The sequence below is a fragment of the Octodon degus genome, unplaced genomic scaffold, assembly GCF_000260255.1.
Source record: "Octodon degus isolate 3935 unplaced genomic scaffold, OctDeg1.0 scaffold00033, whole genome shotgun sequence".
In the NCBI taxonomy this organism is placed as follows: Eukaryota; Metazoa; Chordata; class Mammalia; order Rodentia; family Octodontidae; genus Octodon; species Octodon degus.
Genome location: NW_004524609.1, coordinates 907,403 through 930,795, shown reverse-complemented (window position 1 = coordinate 930,795; position 23,393 = coordinate 907,403). Strand labels below are relative to the sequence as shown.

General features: G+C 40.6%; 1 protein-coding gene across 4 annotated transcripts in view; it reads left to right on the top strand.

The window, feature by feature from the left end:
- The window catches only part of Kansl1 (KAT8 regulatory NSL complex subunit 1), a 180,402-nt gene that overhangs the window by 33,184 nt on the left and 123,825 nt on the right, over positions 1-23,393 (top strand). For all 4 annotated transcript variants that reach the window (XM_004629994.2, XM_023713979.1, XM_023713977.1 and 1 more), the window contains one exon: positions 13,602-14,967. In XM_004629994.2, coding sequence (XP_004630051.1) covers positions 13,685-14,967 — 1,283 coding nt within the window. In that variant the 5' untranslated portion in view covers positions 13,602-13,684. The remainder of the gene's footprint in view (positions 1-13,601; positions 14,968-23,393) is intronic.

Here is a 23,393-nt window from a genome sequence, read left to right as displayed (position 1 = left end):
ATAAATTTTTTCAGCTCGGGAGGGTGAGCTTTGCTCATCTTGTCTAGTCGGCGGGCTCAGGGAGCCTTTGAAAAGGGTGAATTGATCTTTTTAAGATTTATTTTTTAATGTTACAATCTTTGAGAGAAAAAATTGTCCATGTGTATGTATCATGGAGCTATATTGGCTAAAGTCCTGTATGTACTTTTGGTAGGTAAAACTTTGAGTAATTATATGTAAGTTTTTTTATGGATACCATCTTCAAAATGTTATGTAACCATATTTAATAGTTTAAAAATGTATGACTGAACCAGTTTGCCAGTCTAGGTTTAAGTGTTTAGCTATCTACATGAGTGGAATTTGAGGTGGAGGTATGTCCTAGATTCACACGCCTTTTTTTTTTCCACGCACCTTTCTTGATAAGATTGTTTTCACCTTATGACCAGACATTCCCATTAATGTCCTAATGGGTCATCTTAATGGATCTCCTGACTGATTATTTAGTATAGAATGTTCACGTTACTTGACTTGTATTGGTCTCTGTGCTAGGCACGGTGCAGCTACATGTAGGGAACAGAGGTAAACATGTCAGAAGTGGGGAGAAGGAAAAGCTGTCCCACACTGCTGTCTTTTCTGAGGACTGGACCACTTTTGAATCCAGACTGGGACCTGACCTAAACAGATGTCTTTCTGTGTCTTGTCAGTTGATATACACTGTGTGGTTCCATGTATTATTTTCACACTCCTTGAACATGTGGGCCAGTGTCTGCATGAAGTGTGCATACCCTCCTCCCCTTATTTCAGTATCTCTCCCGGAAATTTTCCTTGACACCTTAAGGCAAAACATAATGCATAGAACTATTTGCACCTCACTGATACATCTTTGGCATTAATGAAACTTTATAATTCCTAGTGTCTCCAGTGTTACTGTCTGCTGTAGTCTGATTTGGATCTGGCATTAGTGGAGATTTAAATGAGATTTTATTATACAGTATAAGATAGTGATCAGTCAAGAATTACTTATGTAGGGAATGTTCAGGCAGAAATTGGTTTTGGTTTTGGTGTTAGAGGCAGTGGAGAGGATTTAAATACGCAACAGCCTTGATGCTGTTAGCTCTTGGAAGCCTTTCCTGAATCCACTTACTTCTCAACCCATTTTAGGATCCACTCTTGTGGTCTCTAGGGATTCCCTTTTCTTGGCCCTTTCATTGTTGTGTAGATATTTAGTGCAGTGGTTTGAATGTTGTAGGCCTGTGTGCCTGTACACATGTGTGTAGTGGCTTTTGAAACCAAGTCCTTACCTGTGCTAGGCAAGCACTTACCACTAAGCTGCATTCCTGGCCATTTTAATTTTTACTTGAGAATAGGATACCCTTAAGTTACCTCGTTTGGTCTGATCCTCTTGCCTTGGCTTTCTGACTGGGCACGCACCACCACATTGAGCTGCGGGATTTTAATAAATCTAATAAATACTGGAGATACTTGGTAGTTGGTGTTCCTTTATTGACTTTCCTCTGCAGAATAAAATTAACCGTAAACTGTCTAATGTAATAGACATATTTGCCTTTGCAATCTTGCTTAGTAGTTGTCTGATATAGGCAAATTACTTATCTTTTCAAGAGCATCAAGTTTTCCTTATCCATTGAAAAGATGACAGTGGTACTTATCTTACTGTCATCGTGAAATGAAGAGAATGTACGTAAAATATTTAGTACAGTGGCTGGCATAATAAAAGGTTAATTAACGTTCATGAGCAACAGTCTTTTTTTTTTTTTTTGAACCGGGGATTGAACTCAGACCCTTGCGCTTGCCAGGGAAGCGCTTATTCTACTGAGCCATCCCCCCTCCCATGAGCAGCAATCTTAACCTATCCTACATTTAGTTAAGTTTCCCTTATTAATTACAAGACACTTTCAGTTAAGCTCTGTTCTCATAGTATGGTGCTAAAGACTTGGGGGAATTTGATACATTTATTTACTTATTTATTTTGAGGAAGCGGGGATTGATCCCAGACCCTTGCGCTTGCCAGGGAAGCACGTATTCCACTGAGCCATCTCCCTGGTCCCTTGTTTTGTTTTTTAATAAAAGTTTTCTCACCAGGGTAACCTGTAACATTCACTTCTGTGTAAAAGACATACTTTCTAGTGTATCACATAATGTAGCTTCTAGTGCTATAGTTCATTACAAGTGGCTGCATTCTTTTGCTGCACTTGTGCCACCTGGTTTATCCAAGTCATGTGATCCACTCCTAACCTTCCCATTATTGTGATTGTGTTGCTTTCTTCATTAGAATCTCCCCCCACCCCCATGTGCGTTGTGTGCTAGATAAGCACTTTACCACTCATCTCTCTGGCCTGGCCCCCCCCACCCTGTTGTCTTTTATTTATGTGACACAGGGTCTTCCATGCAGCGTGGACTCCTAGCAATTCTCCTGTTTCAGCCTTCCCAGTGCTGGAGTTACAGGCCTGCGCCACCATGCCCAGTTTCAGTGGCAAGCACAGCACACCTAGGGTTCCGGGGCTGGCATGGCATGGCATGGCACAGCATGTGGTACTGGGGATAAACCTGGGTCTTTGCCCTTCTCAGGCAGGCGCCTAAACTGCCAGTCTACCTTCCCAGCTCCCTTCTTTCTTTCTTTCTTTTTTTTTTTTTTTTTTTTGCGGAACCGAGGATTGAACTCAGGCCCTTGTGCATGCCAGGGAAGCGCTTATTCCCCTGAGCCATCTCCCCGGCCTCCCTTGTTTCTTTTATTAAGAAAATCTGATTTATATTTGGAGGTCACTTCAGGAAGCTTTTTTTGACTATTCTAGTCTGGTCTGCTGAAACTTTCAAAGTACCAAGTTTGAGATGAACTAAGTCTATAGCAAAGGGGTACTATTATGGAACTTTAACTCATACTTAGGGAACATTTAGATGATTTGAATTGAATATTAGAGACTTTAAAGTGGATTGTACAAGAATTTGAAGAGTCAGAAGTTTTTGTGAAGATGCTGTCTATCAGGGCCAGGGAGATGGCTCAGTACAATACAGGCCTGAGTTGAGTTCAATCCCCGGTTCTGCCCAAAAAAAAAAAAAAAAAGAAGCAGCTGTATGTTGAAGAATTAATGTTTGGGGCCAAAACACAGAAAGCCCTTCTGTGTAGAAATAGCAGTATAGGCAAAGATATGCAGTTGGTTGGGGATCCATGGGATTTCTGGACTCACACTACCTGATAGCCTTACTTTTTGGCAGGCAAGCAGGCAGTGCTGGGGTTGAACCCTGCATCTTTCTCTGAACTGCTTCGGGGACCTTTTTATTTTGACACAGGGTCTTGTTTAGTTTTTCAGCCAGGACTCTGGCTGGTGTACCTCCTGTATGAACCTTATACATGGGATTAAACACACCAGTCCAATTATTTAAATACAGGATGACCAACTTTTTTCATTAATTGTATAAGATAACAGCATAGGTAAGCGCAAAGTCCCAAGTTTGATCCCCATTACTGAGGGAAAAACAGGTCAGTATGGGAATTGACTGTTGAAATACCTGCCCAAGGGGCCAGGGAGACGGCTCAGTAGAATAAATGCTTGGCTGGCAAATGCAAGGGCCTGAGTTCAGTCTCAGGTTTGGCCAAAAAAAGAGAAATACCTGCCCAAGTGCCCTGGGATAGTCAGTAAATACACATCCGTGCTGCCTGAGTGATGCTTGGGGTAAACTGTTAAGTGCTTCAGGGTGTATGCAAGTGCTTCCAGCTTGCCCAGACTTTAAGTTTCATCTAGAATAATGTAGATTTGTGAAAAGGCACTAGAAATTTTTCTAGAGTAGGGAAGTGAGATGATTTTGTTTTTGTTTTGATACAGGGTCTGTGCAGTTTACCTCCTGTCTTAGCCTCCCCAGTGCTGGGATTACAGGCGTGCGCCACCATGCCTGGTGCTGCCTGGGGTTCTGGTGCCGGTGTGTGTTGTACTGGGGATTGAACTTGAGACCTTGTGCTTGCCAGGCAGGTGCTTAGATTGCCAAACTATCTCCCCAGCCCAGTGTGATGAGTTTTAAAAAACAAAAAAGCATATATGGTATTGGGAACTTAGGTGTGACAGTCAGGAAGATACCAGGAAGTGTAAACTTAATGAGAACCTTAGGGATGTGGAGGATGCACCAAACTTGAATGGACTGATGGAAAGTAAATGGAAGGGTTTCATTGTAAGTAAGGTAGGTAGAGTTATAAAGGACTAGTTTTCTCACTAGTCTTTATTAGCCATTACATTATTTTTTTTTAAATGTATTTGATGGGGGCCTGCCCCTTAGCTCAGTTCTTTTAAGTGCCTCTTCAACAAAGCAGTCAGGCTTAGGTTGCTCTGGTTCGATCCCCACAACTCAAGCCAACCAAACCTGCCCTGAAGGCATTTGGAGCTTTAAAAAAAAAAAATCCTTAATGTATTTGGTACAGGGTCTCACTGTGCAGCTTGAACTTGTAGTGATCCTCCTATTTTTAGCCTCCCCAGCAGTGGGATTGCAGGGGTGTACCACCATGCCCAGAACTCATTGGCCGGCTCATCGTGTCTGGGGGCGGGGCAGCCACTATATTCTTTAGCCTCTTCATGTACCTGAAATAAATCTTCGAAGATTTTGGCTATTCTATTATGAGGTGGCCTTAGTTGAATTTCAGTAGCTTCATTGGTTTTTGACATCTAGATGTGTTTTCACTTCATTTTACTCTGTGTCTACCAAACTGAGCCTCCAAAGCACAGTTCTGATAGTGAAATGACCTTCCCAAGTGGGAAACTCAGTTGTGGCACATTGGCATAGTGCTGACTTAAGGCTGAGTGTTCAGTGTTAGTCTGTTAGGCTTCACATGGCCTGCCTTTTTCCTGTACTGCTTCCTTTATAAAACATTTCAGAAAAATTTCCTTTTAACTCTTTGTGTGTCCTGTTTCCCAGAACTGTGCTGCTTCTGCTATTTCTGTCAGTAGAAATACTAGGCCAGGTGTGGTGCTGCACACCTGTAATCCTAACATTTGGGAAGCTGAGGCAGGAGGATCACTTGAGTTTTAAGTTTTCCTGGGCTGCAGAATGAATGCAGTGCCAGCCTGAGCTGCATAGGGAAGTCTGGTCTTCAGAAGACCAAAAACCACGCAAACAGAAACCCATACTGTCTCTCTCTTGTCCTTGTCTTTTACATAATAAAATTCTAATTCGTCTCAGCTGAAATCTTAATAACGTGGACACTTATCATCCCTCCTCTAGTTTTTGAAGCTAGGTAGGGTAGTTTTCTCATCTGATTTTTTTGCCTCTGTTTCCAGTGTCGGTGCAGCTGTGGTATTTGATTTGTTGCCATGTCTACATAGTGGTATGATCCTGCCTCTTGGGTCAGTACAGTGTAGTATCTTTGCAAGGTGGATGCTTCCTGTACGCCTGGAGACTTGGGAATTACAGGGAATAAAGAAATTTTCAAGGGCTGGCCAAATAGCTCAGTGGATTAAAGTGCCTGCAAGCAGGCACAGGGGCCAGGGTCTGGGGTTGGATCCCAGGACCTGCCTGCCGGCCTTGCCCCTGGGGGCACGTTGAGATGGCTTTTTTTTTTTCCCCCTTGTTGCGGAACCAGGGATTGAACTCAGGTCCTTGCAGAGATGGCAGTTGAGATTGGGCGTGGTGGCAAGATTCCTGTAATCCCAGCCCTTGGAAGGCTATAAACAGGCAGATCACTACGAGTCCCATCTAGTAGTGAGACCTTGAACACCCTGTAGACCCTTCCCTTAAAAATACAAAAAAAGAAAAAAAAATTCATTTGAAGGCATAGGGTTCTGGCCTGGAGCCAGATGTGTTTTTATGAGTACAAGAGTGTATGTGTGTGAGAAGATATAATTTTTGTAGCCAGTGGTTCTTTTTTTTTTAACTGATACTGGGGATTGAACTCAGAACTTGGGACCTTGCGCTTGCTAGGCAGACGCTTATGCCACTGAGCTGTATCCCTGACAAAGCCAGTGGTTCTTTGTCAGGAAGTATGACTTTGCTTTGTCAGTGGGAGGCATTTCATGCATCTCTTTTTGCTGGCTGTAATTTGCCAGGAGACTGCTGGCATCTGGTGAGTAGACAGCAGAGTTGCTGCCCAAGCATCCGCTAGGCACAGTGTTGTCCCCATGTCAGAAACTTGGCCCAGAACACAGCAGTGCTATCGTTGAGAAATTGCTCTAGGGATGTATTTTTGCTTCCACTTGTATTAAGTGTAGAAGTTTGTCCTTGGATTTATGTTGCAGTGTAAAACACTAGGATCAGCACAGGAAAGCACCCTAGAGGTCACATTATTGAACTTTATCCCAGCTTACTCCTTAGCTCAGAGTCTGCCTGATGCTAATAGATACAAGGGAGGAAAATGCTAATTAAATAACTTTGGTATAGGAAAGCCTTTGCACATTCATTAGGATAAAGTTCACTGTGAATCTCTGAGAACTTTGTTTCCCCAGATGTTTTGCATTTTACATCGTTCTGTCCCTAAAATTTTAGCTTCTTTGAAAGTGTGAGAGAAACTTGTAGTCCAGCCGAATATTTGATCACTGAAGAACCTTGATTTGATGACTCATTTCTACATTACTACACAATCTTAGTGTTAGAGAAGCAACAAGTGCAATGTCATTGTATTTACTTGTCATGTTACATACTATGTGAGCTCAAATTTAGAATATCTCTTTATTCTGAGTAAACAGTTATGACTATTGTCTTTTCATATCAGTGAATTGGAAATTTTAATTCTAGTCCTAAACCACCTTCTTAGGTATGAGGATTAATTAATTAATTGTAGCTTTTAATGCTATATGTTCTTTGGAGAAAGATGATTTGTCGTAAGCTGATATACTGCTTTTGCAAGTTTTCTTTCTCTATTTAAATTGTTAAAGCCTTTTTAGGTGTGTGAGGTCAAGTTGGAATCCTTGTTTAACCAACATTTTGCTCAATAAATTAACTTTTACTTATTTTCATACTAGGGATTGAACTGGCGGCCTGTGTATGCACTGAGACATCCCCAACCTTTTTTTTTTTTTAAATGGACACAGGGTCTAGCTAAGTTGTCCAGACTGCTCTGGGACCTGCGTCCTCATGTCTCAGCCTTGCAAGGAGCTGAGATTACAGGTACCAGTGTGCTCAGCTCAGTATGTGAAATTTAGGAAAATTAAATGTGATATTTTGCTTAACTTAGGTTTTTGACTCTTAAGAATTTCAATTATTTTCTTTTTGATTTCCTCCTTTATGCCACATAGTACATTTATGGTGGAGACATTACCTAAACCAAATAACTTTTTTAATATAAAAGTAAGGTCCTAGTATAAACATACTATGTTTTTTCCATTTAACAGTTAAGCTATATTCATGTCAGTGAATATAGCTCTGTAATGCTGCTTTCTTTTCCTTTTTTTTTTTTTTTTTTTTAAATTTAGGCAGAAGGACTGGCCAGATAGCTCAGTGGATTAAAGCACCTGCTTAGGTAGACTCAAGGACTGGGGTTTGATCCCTGGTGTTGTTCGGGCCCTACTCTGTGACATGGTGTGTTGGCACACTCTAATCTCAGTGTGTGGGAGGCTGAAAATGGGAGGATCACTAGGAGTCCCATCTGTGTAGTGAGACCCTGTAGACCCTGTACTAAATACATTAAACAAATTAAAATTTAAAAAAAATTTAGGCGTAGTCTTCCTCTGTAATTTAGGCTGGCCTTAAATTCACTATTTAGGCTAGACTGGCCTCAAACTTGGGTCAGTCCTGCCTCAGCCTCCCATGCTTGGAGTGTAAATGTGCATTACCACAGCACGTTTTACAATGCTGTTTTTTGTTGGACAATGTCCTATTGCATGAGTGGCTCAAAATTTAAATTACTGGACATCTTTTTTCTTTTCATGAGCAATTGCATGAACTAGTAAAAGTAAATCTAGACATACAATCTTGGGGGGTATTATGGATTGAACTCGGGGTCTTTACATTGAGCTGCATCCCCAGTCTTTATAAAAGAATTTTTATTTTGAGAAAAGGTCTTGCTAAGTCACCCAGGCTGTGATCACACTTGCCCTTCTGCTTCTGTCTCCAGAGTACTGGGATTACCTGTACCCCTGCTCCTGGCTGAGAAAGAAATTTTGTTTCAGTGTCCTAAACCTATATATGGCAGTTGCAGCTAATAGTGCCACGTCTGTGTTCTGATACGTGCTTTCCTTTTTCTCTGTATGAGTCTTTAAGTACAGTGATGTTTGAGATAATCAGTTGCTTTATATTTTTCCCATGCAATAAAAAGCCATATGGAAATTTATTCCTTCTATATTAGTTTTTTCCCTTCGGATTATAAATGGTTTTGGTTATAGGTTAAGTAAGTGAGAATATTCTGTATAATCATCACAGCAGCCTTAAAGGTAAGCTCTGTTATTTATGGAGGAGCAAACTGAGGGACTGGAGTAGGTGAGTAATTTGCAGGAGGTAAATGGGGCTAGGGTGCGAACCTAACGCCACTGGAGCTCATAATATTGGATCTCAGGATAGCACTTCAGGTCCAGGAGGGAGGAAGGAGGATATGGATCTATCTGCCTCTCTTTTTTTTTTGAGACGGGGTCTGTGTAGCCCAGGCTACCCTTAAACTCATGGCAGTTGTCATGCCTCAGTTTCCCAAGGGCTGGCGTTGCAGGTATGTGCCACCCTAATCAGCTTTACATTTTTTTAAACAATAAGTATTTCTTTGGGAATTTCTTCTGAGTATGTGGTCACCTCTTTTCTTTCACTAAGAGGTTACTTCATGGTGCATGCTCTGCGGATATTAAGACCAAGAAGAAATATAAGTAAACTTTTGTCTTTGAGATGATTGTTGCCAATTTCATAGACAATTGGAGAAAGCTGTAGTTGCAGCTTGCTGGAAGAGATTTGAGCCAGTTTATTTTTGTGTAAAGTGAGAACTTCAAAGAATTTTATTACCTGGGTGTGGTAGTGTACGCCTGTAATCCTATCACTTGGGAGGCTGAGTCAGGAGAATCATTGCTAGCTCAAGGCCAGTCTGAACTGCACAGTGAGACCCTGTCTCAAAAAAAAAAAAAAAAAAAAAAAAGAATTTCATTATAGAATAACTTTGGATGTTTACTACTTAGGTCTCTCCTATGGTGTGCTCTTAATTAGGAACCTTTTTATTTGTGCTGAGTGAGTCTGGGTTTTCCTGTTTGTAACCTCTTTCTGTGCCTGGGTCTCTAGAAGGAGTCTTATGATAGTGCTTTGTGCTTCTTGTCAGTATAGTAATTTTTCTACATGTTGTAGTAATTGTGTATCATTGATGTGTCTTACTGCCTTCTCATACTATCAACCTGGTATTGATATTCCAATGAGGAGTTGGCTTTATGGATCTGATAGTAACTTTTCTTTATGGGAAAACACTTTGCATATTATGAAACTGACTTGAAATATTTTGAACAAGTAACATATTCGGTTTAGCTGTCAGATGGCTCACAACAACAGTTACTCTATTAGGAATTAATATTAAATGTAAGAGTATTTTTCTGTTTCTTTTCTTTTTTTCTTTTCCTTTGATACTGGGGATTGAACTTGGGACCTTGTGCTTGCCAGGCAGGCGCTTATGCCACTGAGCTATATCCCGGGCCCATGTAAGAGTATTTTTAAAAAATTATTTATTATTTATCTATTTGGTACAAGGTCTTGCTATGCAGCTCGAACTTGAAGTGATCCTCTTGTCTCAGCCTCCTCTTTGCTGGGATTACAGGTGTGCACCACCATGCCCAGTTTCAGTGGCTAGCATGGTTCCGGGCCAGCTTGGCCAGCCAAGCATGTGCTTAGACTGCTGAGCTACCTCCCCAGCCCAATATTAAATTTAAAATAGAAATGAGAGAGTAGGGACCCAGCCCTAGCTCAGTTCTTTAAGTGGCTGCTTCCACAATGCTGGCAGCCTCAGTTTGCTGTAGTTCGATCCCCACAACACTCCAGCCATGCAAAAGTGCCCTGAAGGCATTCAAGGAGCAAAACACACACACACACACAAAAAATTCCTTCTAGGGGCTGGGAAGATAGCTTGGTAGAATAAGCGCTTGTCTGGCAAGCGCAAGGGCCTGAGTTCAATCCCCAGTTCCACCAAAAAAAAAAAAAAAAAAGAAATGAGAGAGTGAATACAGACCAGGTTGTATCATACAGAATACCATTAGGGCAGATTTTAATAGTATGTATATAGTGCTTCTACAGATGTTTTCTCGGTCTCTGTTGCCATAAGGAGTTAGTGTAATGCCGTAAGGCCTGCCGACCTGTATCAGTGCTGCTCTAAAATTAAAACGTTGATCTACGTTAGAGATCACTCTTTCTGACAAGGAGAGAGAAGGCTTGCATAGTTAGTGATTCACAAACACAGGACTTCTTACGCCTAAAAATGGATGAGAACCACAGAGCTTTTGTGGGTTATTATCTATACATACATATTTGCTTTATTAGAAACGCTGAGAAATTGTAAAGATAACTAGTGACTACTTAATTTTAAAATAAGAAGCCCCTTGTAAAAAAAACTTTGAGCCATAGCCAAAGCAAGAATTAAATGAAAGGCACTTTATTTAGTTTTGTAAATCTTTTAATAATTTAACGTCATAGAAAACATCTGGTTTCTCATGTTTGCTGTATTCATTCTATTGTGATATCATTTAAGCAACAAACATCAGGAAAATCTGGTCTTGGGCTGAGAGTGTAGCTCTGTTGCAGGGTGTATAACTAATGTACAAAGCCCTGGCTTTGATCCCTACCGCCATAAAACAAGAGAAAAAAGAAAATCTACCTCAGCAGATAAATAGTTGGAAAAGAGAGATTTTAATAGCCTTTTGAGATACCTGTGCTTAATAAGTGTTTCTAGATATCCTTTGTATCTCAGTAACTTTTCCAGTGGCCAGAACAGAATACCGACAGCCACAACCTAGAGGAGGAGGGATTTATTTGTCTCATGTTTCAGCCAGTAGTCCTCTGACTGCAGGGCAGGAATGCAGGACAGAGGGGTGTGGCAGATGAGGAGCAGCTGCTTACCTCTGTATCCAGGGAGCACAAAAAGAAGGGAGTAGCTGGAGAGGGAAGTAAACTCTTCTAGGCCACTTCCCTGTGACCAGTCTTCTCTGACCAGACCCTCACCTCCCAACGGCAAGCCTGCTTTACTTCCTTTGTGCTGTGTACTCTCATGTCCCGAACAAGCAAAGGTTTGGGGCCGTTTTAGAGCTGAAGCATAACATTTTTACATTGCGCCCAAACTCTACATGTTGTTATTCCATGAATACTAGATAAAAGTGGAATCTAAAATTATATCAACCTTTCATACTGTTACATTAAAATCTCAATTACAGTTGGTCTCTCTTGTATTTAGTTTTATTCATGCTTTATTTTCTAGCAAGAATTGGTTATTTGGTCGTTTACTGGACTATACAAACCTTTCAAATATTGATACATTGTATCAGAAGTTCACATTTACTGATATCACCACTAATCTTTTCTTTTTGGGTGGAACCGGGGATTGAACTCAAGCCTTTGCGCTTGCCAGGCAAGCACATATTCTATTGAGCCATCTCCCCGGCCCCTCCACTAATCTGTTTAATGAGCAGTAAGTGTTGGAGAAATAATCAAGCTCATGGCAGAGGTTTTCAGAATATGGCATTAATTTTTGCTTGAAAACTCAGATTTATCATTAGTAACAAATGCTAGTGGTTTTCTTTAAAATGACAGGTTCACTTTGTTCATTTTTAAAAAAATGCCTGCCACTGTTTAAGTTGGAATAATAGTATGTTGGTCAGTGAAAAAAAAATACTATTTCAAGAAGAAAGGTTCTAAAATCATCTGGCAATTCAGTGTTGCAAGTTCTCCCATTACATAAAGCAGCAAAGAACTTCATGCATACTTTTTCTTTGACTACACAAAATATTAAAACAGGTATTCAAAGGGTCAGGAGGTAATAACATTAATTTTTACTGACTTATCTAACAACATCCTAGCTGGCGTGCTGACACATGCCTACAATTGCAGCACTCGGGGACATTGGGGCAGGGCCCAGCCTAGGTGATTGAGTGACATAAAGACAAAAAGGGTGGTGAGGATGGAGGTTCTTGGATTTAATCCTTAATACTGAAAGGGGGAAGAAACATTGTTAAGTGAACTGACTTGCACAGTTTGGTGACACTATTTTGATTTGTTCTAATGTAGCATTGATCTTTACTTTTATACCCTCATCATGTATGTCAATAGTAAAAAAGCAAATAATGTTTTAGTGTATCTGTGAAAACATGGGGCTTCAGAATCGGTCTTCAAGGTCCCCAGAAGTCCAGAATCCACACTTTAAGAATACCTGGCTTGGTGCTGCACACCTGTAATCCCAATACTTGGGAGGCTGAGGCAAGATTTCCACAAGTTCAAGGCCAGCCTGAGCTACACAGTGAGTTCACGGCCAGCAAGTTTTTCTAAGTTAGTAAGGCCTCACCATAGTGGTAGTTGTTGCTGAGAAAGTGAGTAGAGGCAGCAGGCAGGATCCTTATAGCACCAGTGTTCAAGGCTCAGACAGGAGAAGGGTCAGGTACAGTGTCAGGGTCAGGAAAGGAGACTTTCAGGAGAGTCACCAGTAGCCATCGCTGTGTGAAATCAGAATGAAGACTTGAATTTAATAATGAATTTTACTGGTAACTTTGGCCAGAGCAGTAGGTGTTGAAAGAGTAAAGACTTTCACTCTTTAAAAAGTGAGGCAGCTTTTTATACTGTTCTTTCAAGGGGCTTGGAGGTAAAGGGAAAGAGAGATGATGAGCAATTAATCTGGGGACAGAGAAAGCTTGAGTGATTTTTTTTTTTTTTGGTACCGGGGATTGAACTCGGGCCCTTGCGCTTGCCAGGCAGGCACTTATTCTATTGAGCTATCTCCCTGGTCCCTTGAGTGAATTCTTAGGCTGAAAAGAAAGGGCCAGTAGAGAAGGCATTGAACATTCTCATCTAAAAGGAAAAAAAAAATGAAGCAAATTGGTTTTGCAAAATTTGTGCATTTTAGTGAAAAGCTCATGAAAACTGGATTCCTGGCTGGTAAGATGTGTAGAGTTTTGATGTTTTATGTAATATTTTGTGTGAAGTTTCTTACTAATATTTTTTTGTTATTGGGTGTTTTTGGTATATTTACTTTTAATGTCTAGGATGGAGCTGTAATTCATGTCTCACAGCTGAGCAGCTTAAACCACCAGTGGTACATGTATGGCTGTCCCATGCATGACTGTACCCCTTTTGCCACCAGTGGTATAAGCTGCCCAGTGGAACAGGCATGCATGTACCACCAGTGATGCTAGCCAGTGGTAGTGTGTCAGTCTACTAATTTTAAGGAGTTTAAAAAAGTTTTTCCTTTCAAGGCAGACGGCTTACCTTAATCTGTGATTATCTCAAAATGGGACTTCTGTTTTGGCACCTCTGAGTCTGCGGTTAACAAGTGACAAAAAAGAGGAGAGTTCTTTCCTTGTGCAAGGATTGTGTTTCCCTTATCCTTTCAGACAAAAGACACTCAGATCTCTAGAATGGCTCCAGCTTCTTTGCAGGAGACGTGGTTTGGACAATAGCTTCAAGTAGTACTTGTATTAAAACATATTGTCTTGAATGTGCTTCAGTTTCTGACATTCTGCTTCTTTCTCTTCTAGCCTGTTCTCAACGGAGGCAGTAAGGGGCCGTGGAGCTGGCCTCGGCACCGGGAGAGGCTGGACTTCCTGTCTCTCTGTGCTGAATGGCTGCGATGGCGCCCGCTCTCACTGACGCAGCAGCTGAAGCCCACCACATCCGGTTCAAACTGGCTCCCCCATCTTCCACCTTGTCCCCTGGCAGTGCCGAAAATAACGGCAACGCCAATATCCTTATTGCTGCCAACGGAACCAAAAGAAAAGCCATTGCTGCAGAGGACCCCACTTTAGACTTCCGAAATAATCCTAAGGAAGACTTAGGAAAGCTGCAACCACTGGTGGCATCTTATCTCTGTTCTGATGTAACATCTGTTCCCCAGAAGGAGTCTTTGAAGTTGCAAGGAGTCTTCAGCAAGCAGGCAGTTCTTAAATCTCATCCCCTCTTGTCTCAGTCCTATGAACTCCGAGCTGAGCTGTTGGGCAGACAGCCAGTTTTGGAGTTTTCTCTAGAAAATCTTAGAACCATGAATACAAGTGGCCAGACAGCTCTACCACAAGCGCCTGTAAATGGATTGGCCAAGAAACTGACTAGAAGTTCACATTCTGATCATGACAGTTCCAGTCCCCTCAACGGGGGGAAGCAAGCTCTCACTTCATGTGCTCTTCAGGGGGGTGGCATCGGGGGCTCCGACTCTGGGTACTTGAAGGGGGGTATGACCAATTGCACTCTTCCACATAGAAGCCCTGATGTAGAACACACAACTCCATATAGCAATAATAGCACTGCAAACAAATCTTCTGTCAATTCCATGGAACAGCCGGCACTTCAAGGAAGCAGTAGACTATCACCTGGTACTGACTGCAGCCCTAACTCGGGGAGTGTCCAGTTAGAGGATAAAAAGTCCCCTGTGTCTTCCGTGCGTGCCAGTGCTTTAGATTCTGACACAAGGATAACAGCTTTATTGAGGCGGCAAGCAGATATTGAGAGCCGCGCTCGCAGGCTACAGAAACGCTTACAGGTTGTGCAAGCGAAGCAGGTGGAGAGGCATTTACAGCATCAGCTGGGTGGGTTTTTGGAGAAGACTTTGAGCAAACTGCCAAACTTGGAATCCTTGAAATCCCGGAGCCAGTTGATGCTGACCCGAAAGGCTGAAGCTGCCTTAAGAAAAGCTGCCAGTGAGACCACTACTTCAGAAGGACTTAGCAACTTCCTGAAAAGCAATTCAATTTCAGAAGAATTGGAGAGATTTACTGCTAGTGGCATAGCCAATTTGAGGTGCAGTGAACAGGCATTTGATTCAGACATCACTGACAGTAGCTCTGGAGGGGAGTCTGACATTGAAGAGGAAGAACTGACCAAAGCTGACTCTGAGCAGTGCCACGTACCCCTGTGAGTAGAACCTGTGCACGCACGTCATGTTTGAGTAGTACGTGAATCCCCACTTTGGGGAGAGTAGTGTTTGTATATGGGTATCTAGAGTCCACTTATCTTCTTGCCTAGTTTTAGGTTAGTGGGTGACTGTACTTTAGAGTGACAAAGGAAAGGTATTTCTCCTAAGGAGTTGTGTTGCTATAGGGTAAAAGGTGCTAATTTCCTTTTGAAGTTTTATTGAAAAGGAAGACAGTGTCTGTTAAATTGTATCTCTTTGAGAGTGAGTATGTCTCTTGAAACTATGTGTCTATATGGACATTGTAGTTTTCATGGGTTTTCTGTTTTTTTTTCCTAGTAGTAAGCTTACTTGAACTTGTAAGTAATTAACTTCATTGACTTGGCTGGAATTAAAGTTGCTTTTAATTAAAGTTTTAGGAGAGAATATACTAAGTCTTCAACACTTGAGATATTTTCACTGCTGGAAAAGTATACTTTTTTGCTCTTCATACCACAACCACCAACACAGAAGATACCTGTAACCTCAAAAAGTATAGGAATTTCCCAGTAGCAAGCAAGCAGTCAGTTCCAGCAGACACCAGCTGGATGTCCTTTAATTCAGTCAGTTCTTACGTTACCCGGAGATAATGCCAGTCCACAGTTTTGAGTTTGAGGGTTTAGTGCCTAAGGTTACTGTCCATTCCAAACCCCCCCCCCCCCACATACTGTAGATGCCATTTGTAAACCCCAGGTTGTTTTTACTTGGGCCACTGAATGACTGCTATAAATCTGGATTCCTACAACCCCCTTTTCAGGTTTAACTTCTTTGAGTATTTGTAGAACTCAGGGAAACACTGCTTTATGCTTGCCAGTGTCTTATAAATACTCTGTAAGAGAGAGATGAAGACATGCCCTCTTAGACTCCCCCCCCCCCAACCTCTGTATATATATTCAGCTCTCTGGACGTTCTCTGAACCGTCTGTTTTTGTGGAAGCTTGATTCCATTGCTATGGTTGGTTTGAGCCTTTGGCATTGATGAACAGTTTGTCTCTCCCTTCCTTAGAGGTTGAGCGGTAAGGCTGAAAGTCCCAACCTACTTTTATGCTTCCAGTGACAGCGCTGTTTGGAGCTACCTCAAGAATCGCTAGTTTTTCAATTCAGTTTATTACCATAAATTTAAAGATACTATCACTTTAGATACTTGAAGGTTTTTCATTGCTCTAGTTACCAGGAAATGAATATTTTACATCATTACTTAAATTTTAAGGGTTAATGAAGGTATTTGTGAGTGCTGTGTATGTTGCCTATTAATACAGTCCATTTTCACAGTTGGTTTGAAAAGATGAGATGATCTTTGTCAGATGATCTTTTGGCACGAGAAAATTTCACATCCACTTTGTGTGGGTGACATACCAGATTGGTGGGATGGAGCCCGAGGTGTCTTACTCTTGCTCTTTCAAACCTGCATTCATATACTCAACCTAGATTTACTACTTCCTGATGGGAGAGGAGGGACCGTGAGAAATTGGGAGAGAGGGGCACGATAGACGACTAGTGGATCCACTTCAGGTCCTCTTTTAGTAGGAATATTTTAAAGTTTGCATTACTAGAGAAGGCTGACATTGGTGGATATGTTGGAAAAAGTTTTTTCTTGCTGGTAGTGAGGAGATACTGATTCTTACTGGAGAATTACATAGCTTAAACAGCTGTGGTTTTAAGCAGTAAATTACCTGGTTTCTCCAGTTTGTTTATATTATCCACATGGATAACTTTGTGTATTTGAATTGGAACTGTTCTTTATATTTTGAGGGGAAAGTCTGGGTATGTTTTGTTTAATTTCTGCCTTGTAGAGTTCTTCCTGTTACCATTTGTTCACTGTAGCCAAAAATTTACTTCTATGTTCACATTTAAAATGTTATACTTCAGAAGCTTGGTACTTGTATAGCAGTTACCTTTAAGTGATTAGTAACCTAAGTCAGCTTGTCAGTATTTGTGGCAAAATCCCCCCTGGCTTCACTGTGTAATTCACTGCTTTAAAAATAATTCGGTGAGAATTAAACATCTTTTTTTAAAAATTGTAACAGATAGTTGAATCATTGTAAATTGCTTTTATTTTGTGTACTCAAGAAGCTATCTAGACGATAGCTTATTGTGTTCAGGATGTATTTACTGTGTTGAAAGTTTCTGAAATTTAGTTGTGGGTGTTACTCTGATGAGATTAAAGTACTTGGGGGCAGAATTATTCTATAAGGTAATCTAGTGGCTTAGAAAGCATTTCATTCAATTCACTTACTGCTTAATTTTGAGCATTACTATCACTTAATGCTCTGTTGATTGAAAGGGTATGAAGTGTAAGAATCATTTGGGAATGTTTTTTCTATTTTTTAATTTTTATTGTTTATTTAGTACAGGGTTTACAGGGTCTCACTACACAGGTTGGACTTCTAGTGATTCTCCTGTTTTCAGCCTCCCAAGCTCTGGGAATTGCAGGTGCATTCCACTACACCCATCTCTTTCGCCCTGGGGGCAGGTATGGCATGGCATGACTGGGATTGAAGCTGCGCTGTGCCTAAGCAGGCATTTTAGTCTGCTGAGCTCTGGCTGGCCCTTGGGAAGTTTTGACTGTCAGTTGACTCTTGCAATTAAGTTAACTAAATCTTTAAAAACTTGAATCTCCAAGCATTAGATAGTATAAAAGTTAGGTGATCATTTTGTACATAAATGTATTTAACTTAAAACCACCAATAAAGCATAAATACGTTACAGTTCTTATTGAGCATAGTCACCAAATTGACTTAAGATTAATGTTTATTTAGCCAGGTGCTTATTGATAAGCTCAATGTTGGCTAGGCAATGAGAGTAGAGACATTGCCTTAAAAAAGACAAGTTTTTTTAAAAAAGTATGCTTAGAAATCTTTTTTTTTTTTTTTTTTTGGAAAAATCTTAATGGTTTATCCCGAATCTCATAGCTATGTTGAAATTATTCAGTACTAGAATGAGAGTTAACTCATCAGCTGGAACTTGATCCAGTAGCTTGTGTCTGTTTTTTATTCTTTTGCTGGAGATATTGTGGGCTGTATATACTCTGGGCTGCTATGACAAAGGTATTTTGTATAGAAGAGTTTTTTGAAACGAGTCATTTTTAAGTGTTACTGCTTAAAAGTGGAGGGCTCTGTGAAAATTAAAGGTCTTCGCTAAGAATTCAGTATTGTTTTTCTTCTTTCCTACCTCCTATAATAATCTGTTCCTACCTTCAAAAGTGTTTTGTTAAGTCCTTGGCATGTGCTAGCAGTAACAGAATGATTGATTCAAAGGATTGTTTGCTTGCCTCTCTCTTGTTAATATATTATTTCCTATTCTTGAGAAATTTGAGAGATGTATTAGCAAAATAGAAAATGAGGGAGGCAGGATTTAAGACCTCTGCGACTAAATTAATCTGAAACCTGGGATACTCCAAAGCTTTGGAATGATTTTGACAGTTGATTTGAGTAAGTTTGGGAAAAACAACTTTTGACCAACTTTATGTCTCATCACAGATTTGAAGCGTGTTGTTAAGGAAAATAATCATAGTGTACATTTGTTGAATTTTGAGAGTAGGCAGTATTTTAAGAGCTTTTCACTAATTTATACAATCCTTGAAACTATGAGAAAGGTAGACATTTTTATCTTAACTATAGACGGAGATTGAGAAATAGAAAGTTTAAGTTGCTTAATGTTATACAACCAATAAGAGCAAATACAGTTGCAGTGGCAATAATGTGGAAACAAACAAAATTGTTCATCAGCTTTGGCTATCGAACATGTAAAATAAGGCATTTAATTTTGCATTCAAGAGACTAATATGTATTTTGAAGGTACGGTTTTCTGAATCTTAACCACATCAACTATACTTAAAATTTTGTGTGTGTGATACAGTCTCATCATATGCTTCAGGCTGGCCTTGTACTTGCTAGGTAGTCCAGGCTGGTGTCAGAATCACAGCAGTGGACTACAGGTGTATGCCATCATGCTTGGCTGACCACACAGTGTGCCTCAAACCTATAATGTCTTATGTTGAGTGAGGCATGATACTGAGGATTGAACCCAAGGCCTTTCCACTGAGCTACATCCCCACCCTTTCTGTTGTTTGAGACAAGTTTTTGCTAAGTTGTTGAATTGACCAGGTGAGGCCGGAACTTAACTGTTGTCCTGTCTCAACTTCACAGAGTGATAGGATTATAGGTGAGCACTGTGTGTGTGTGTGTGTGTAGTAAAAATGGGTTATGTTGGAAGCGGCATTTGCTAGGGCATACATAGTATCTAGGAAGTGGGTGGAGTGTCTCTTCCCTGTCCCTATGAGCCATCCCTCTTTGCACTCAGCTGCATTGTCCAGCACATCCCTTGTCCTTTTTTTGAGATTGGGTCTTGCTAAGTTTCCTGGGCTGGGTTTGAATTTGCAGTCCATCTGCCTCAACCTCTCAAGATGCTGGAATTACTCATGTATGGCATCATGTCCTGTATGACTTGACTTTTCTTTTTCTTTTTTTTTTTTACATCTGTTTTCTTCATCTCCCATACACTTAATGTGGTTGAGATCCCCATTTTATAGTTGAAAGCCCAAGATTATAGATACATTAATTTGCTTGAAGTCATGGTGTATACAAAATATTTCTCTTACTGTTCTTTTTATTGTTATTCTTTGGGGACTGATTGGGAAAAGCCAGAGAAAATTGTGTTTTGGGAATTGGAGCAAGCTGAAGGGATGCATAATTAACCTTGCTGTTTCAGGTTGGACAGCACAGCACATTGGTGGGTGGCATTGGCTGTAGGATAATGAGGTTAAATGTTTTCCTGCACTATATAATAAATGATCCAGAGAAATGATGTGCTGAGTAATTTTTTTCAATCAGCAAAATTAAACATTTCTGGCATCCTAAAGGGATGGTATGTACCTTATTTACCCAGTGGCTAGAAGAATAAATCTTTAAAGTATTTTATGTTATTTTTTCTTTATTTTAAAATTTATTTTATTTTTTATCTTTATCCTTTAATCATCCCTTGTCCTTACAGGTGATACAAGAATTACAAGCATATGCTTAGTGCCTCTAATTTTCCTTAAAAGAAGCTCTTTCTCATAAATAGAGGAACTTGAACAGTTGCAAATATCCTGATTGGTGGTTTTTTTTTTTTTTTTTTGTACCTGGAATTGAACTCAGGATCTTGTGCTTTCCAGGCAGGCATTTAAGTCGCTGAGCTATCTTCCCAGCTCTTGTGATTCGTTTTTTCCCTCTGTTGGGGTTTAGATCTAAGATGTCCCTGCAGAATAGCATGTGTGTGGAAGGTGATTGGATTATGGGGGTGCTCTGCTTACCAGGGCATGCATGATCAGTAGCTGGCTGTGCTGTTAGAAGAAGATGGGGCCTGCCTGGAGGTGGGTCATAGAGTCTTGACTTACTCTGGCTCCTGTCTGCCTTCTGCTTCTGGGCTGGCCTGGGTTGAACACCTTTTCCTCTGTTGTGTCCTGCTGCCGCCAACCTGTTCCTGCCTTGGAGCCAGCTCACTGACTGTGGACAGAAAGTGTTTGATATTTTGTCTCAGCAACAGGAAAATAACTAAGGTGCCATACTTGGTTTGAAGTTCTGCCATTTCTATGCCTGAATAGTTTTTGATTAACATTTGATTATATTTATTGATTTATTTGGCAAATATCAGAAGACCTGAGGGATGAGACAGATGAGATTTTTTTCTCAGCCTTTGTGAGATTAGTACTACAGAGAGCAATCTGTTACATATTTGGTTACTGTTAAGATTGTTAATTTTGATTTTGTCTTCCTAGGCTTGAGTTTCTCAGAGCTTTTCACCTCGCATGTGAGAGGCTCTGGGTTCCAACCCGTGCACGGGGGGAATCTAGGCAAGGTGGCACACACTTGTAATTTTAGCCCTTTGGGAGACTGAGGCAGGAGGATAGGAGGATGAAACTTCTAGCTTGTGCAGGTTAGCAAGCTCTTGTCTCAAAAGATAACTTGAAAGGACTAGGGGTATAGCTCAGTGTGAAGGCCCTGCCTTCAGTGCTTAGCACTGAAAAGGAGGGAGAGAAGGGAGAAAAGAAAAAAAGGAGAGAGAAAAGGAAGAAAAGAAAAAAAGGAGAGAGAAGGTTCCTTGTTTATTATGGTTAACTATGGAGCTGGGCCGGGCCGGGCTGGGCCGGGCCGGGCTGGGCTGGGCTGCGAAGGGCTGTTAGGCGTTGATCTACACCCTCCCTGTAGTTCAGGTTGCTTGCCTGTCCATCATCGGCTGCGTCCCAACAGGGATAAGTCACAGAGCTGCAGCAGCACCTGCTCAGGTAACCTGGTGCCAGAGTGCATGTGCTCAACAAGTGTTATATCGTGTGTGTCCCAGTTGGAGCGGTGAAAAAAGTGTGAGCTGTTTGGAAAGGGCCCAGAGGGTGGAGTATAGCAAAAAGGTAAGAAAAAGGGTCCCCAGTGGTTATCCTTTTCAGTTAATAAAGCTGTTGTTGGAGTGTTATGTTTGTCTTTTTTTTTTTTTGTGGAACCGGCGATTGAACTCAGGTCCTTGCACTTGCCAGGGAAGCACTTATTCCACTGACCATCTCCCCGGCCCCAATGCTTTGAAAATAAGTTTCCTTAATGAAATCTTTTAGCTCACCCCCTCATAAAAGTAAAACAAGAACATTTTGCTCTTTCTTTTGCAGAAACAATTGCTTGAAAACTCCAAGCATAGGTCCTCAAGGCCCTTGGGTTCTGCCCCATGTACTGAAAAACAAAAACTGATATTATAAATTCACTTAAATAGAACAACAAGGTAGTTAATGCTGTTTGGCTCCATCAGATATCAAAGACAAAAATCTGGTTATTGCTTTTTAGGTGGATAAAGTTGAATTTATTGATTCATTATTTGTCTAGTAAAAATTTTCACCTTGGAAGTGAAAAGATGATTTTTTTCTTCTAGAAACTTTCTTCAGATCTTCAGTTTTTAGCTCAGTTGCTGCAAACACTGTTCCTTTAGATTTCCAACTGGCTGAAAATGTTTTTCTTTTTAAGCTGGCACTTAGCAGATTTTTCCAGTAAATATTCTTTGGGCATACCCTATGTATATGCATTTTGCAAGATCCTTATTCAGAAGGCTGGGAGGACAGGCACAGAGTAACTTGCTTAAGGCTCCTTCTGCTTTTACCACCTGTATATGAAATTGATTCGTTATATAAATACATTCACACACTGATAGAAGTAATTTGGCTTGGACATATAGAAAGGATGATTTTGTATTTGTAGGTGGTTTACTTGGCACGGTGATTGTCCTCCCGAGTGACAGTTCTCTTAATTTCTTGCAAGTGATAAACTGAAAGCAAGTCCCAGGTCCTGGATTTGAGAGGTTTGAGGTGACCTTGAAAGTTTCAAGAGTAGTGAGTACATTTATTTAAGACACCAAACAATTATGTGTGTATATGTAGTTTGTATTACATTTTGTTTGGTAGCTGTAGTTGATTCCATTAGTACCTAAAAGTTAGATTACTTAAGCTTCTATGGCTTGCCTTAAATAGACATTGCTAGTGTTAGTAGATAAATGCTGCTTATTTTACCGTGGGTAGTGAGTCTGTGCAAGGCTAAAGCAAAGAACTGCTGCTGAGTATTAACTAGCAAGCCAGCTTTTGGAGGGGCTGTTGATGTATGCTTGATCTTTCTGTTTGTTTGTTTTGGGGACTGGAAGTCAAACTCAGGACTTGCACTTGCCAGGCAGATGCTATTGTCATTGAGCTATATCTACCCAGCCCTATGTTTGTTCTTTTAACTCTACCTGAATTAATAATCTGAATACAAATTAAAATGTGTCATCATAGAGAATAATCAAAATGTCTGTGAGGCAATACTAGAAAAAGGAGGTCCAAAATTCTCTGAGCAAATAGTAACATGTAACTTTTAAGGCACTCTAATTACTTGGAGACTAGCCTTTCAGGATCATTAACATCAGTCTTGCCGGGGCCGGGGAGATGGCTCAATAGAATAAGTGCTTCCCTGGCAAGCGCAAGGATCTGAGTTCAATTCCCAGTTCTGCCCCCCCCCAAAAAAAAATCAACCTTGCCTTCAAAGGGCAAGGAAAAACCTACTTCTCTAGTGTTAAATAAAGAATGATGAAAACACTTAAAAAAAAATTGAGAGGTTGGTTCTTGTTTTCAGGGAGTAATATGTGGCCTCCCCTCTCCCATAATCTAGTAGGAAAGGAACCATTTGTGTTAGACCCTGTATGTTCAGTACTACATAGCTCTTACTAGCACTAAATGCTGAAATCTTGAGAGGAAGGAATTATTGCTTTTTGATAAGGATATTTCAGGTCCAAGGATGAGAGTTCTCAGGGTAAGATGTTAAAGTTCAAGAAGGTGAATGAGGTTGGAATGATGAGGTGGCATCACATTACTTTTTTTTTTTTATTTTTTTATTTTAACATTTATA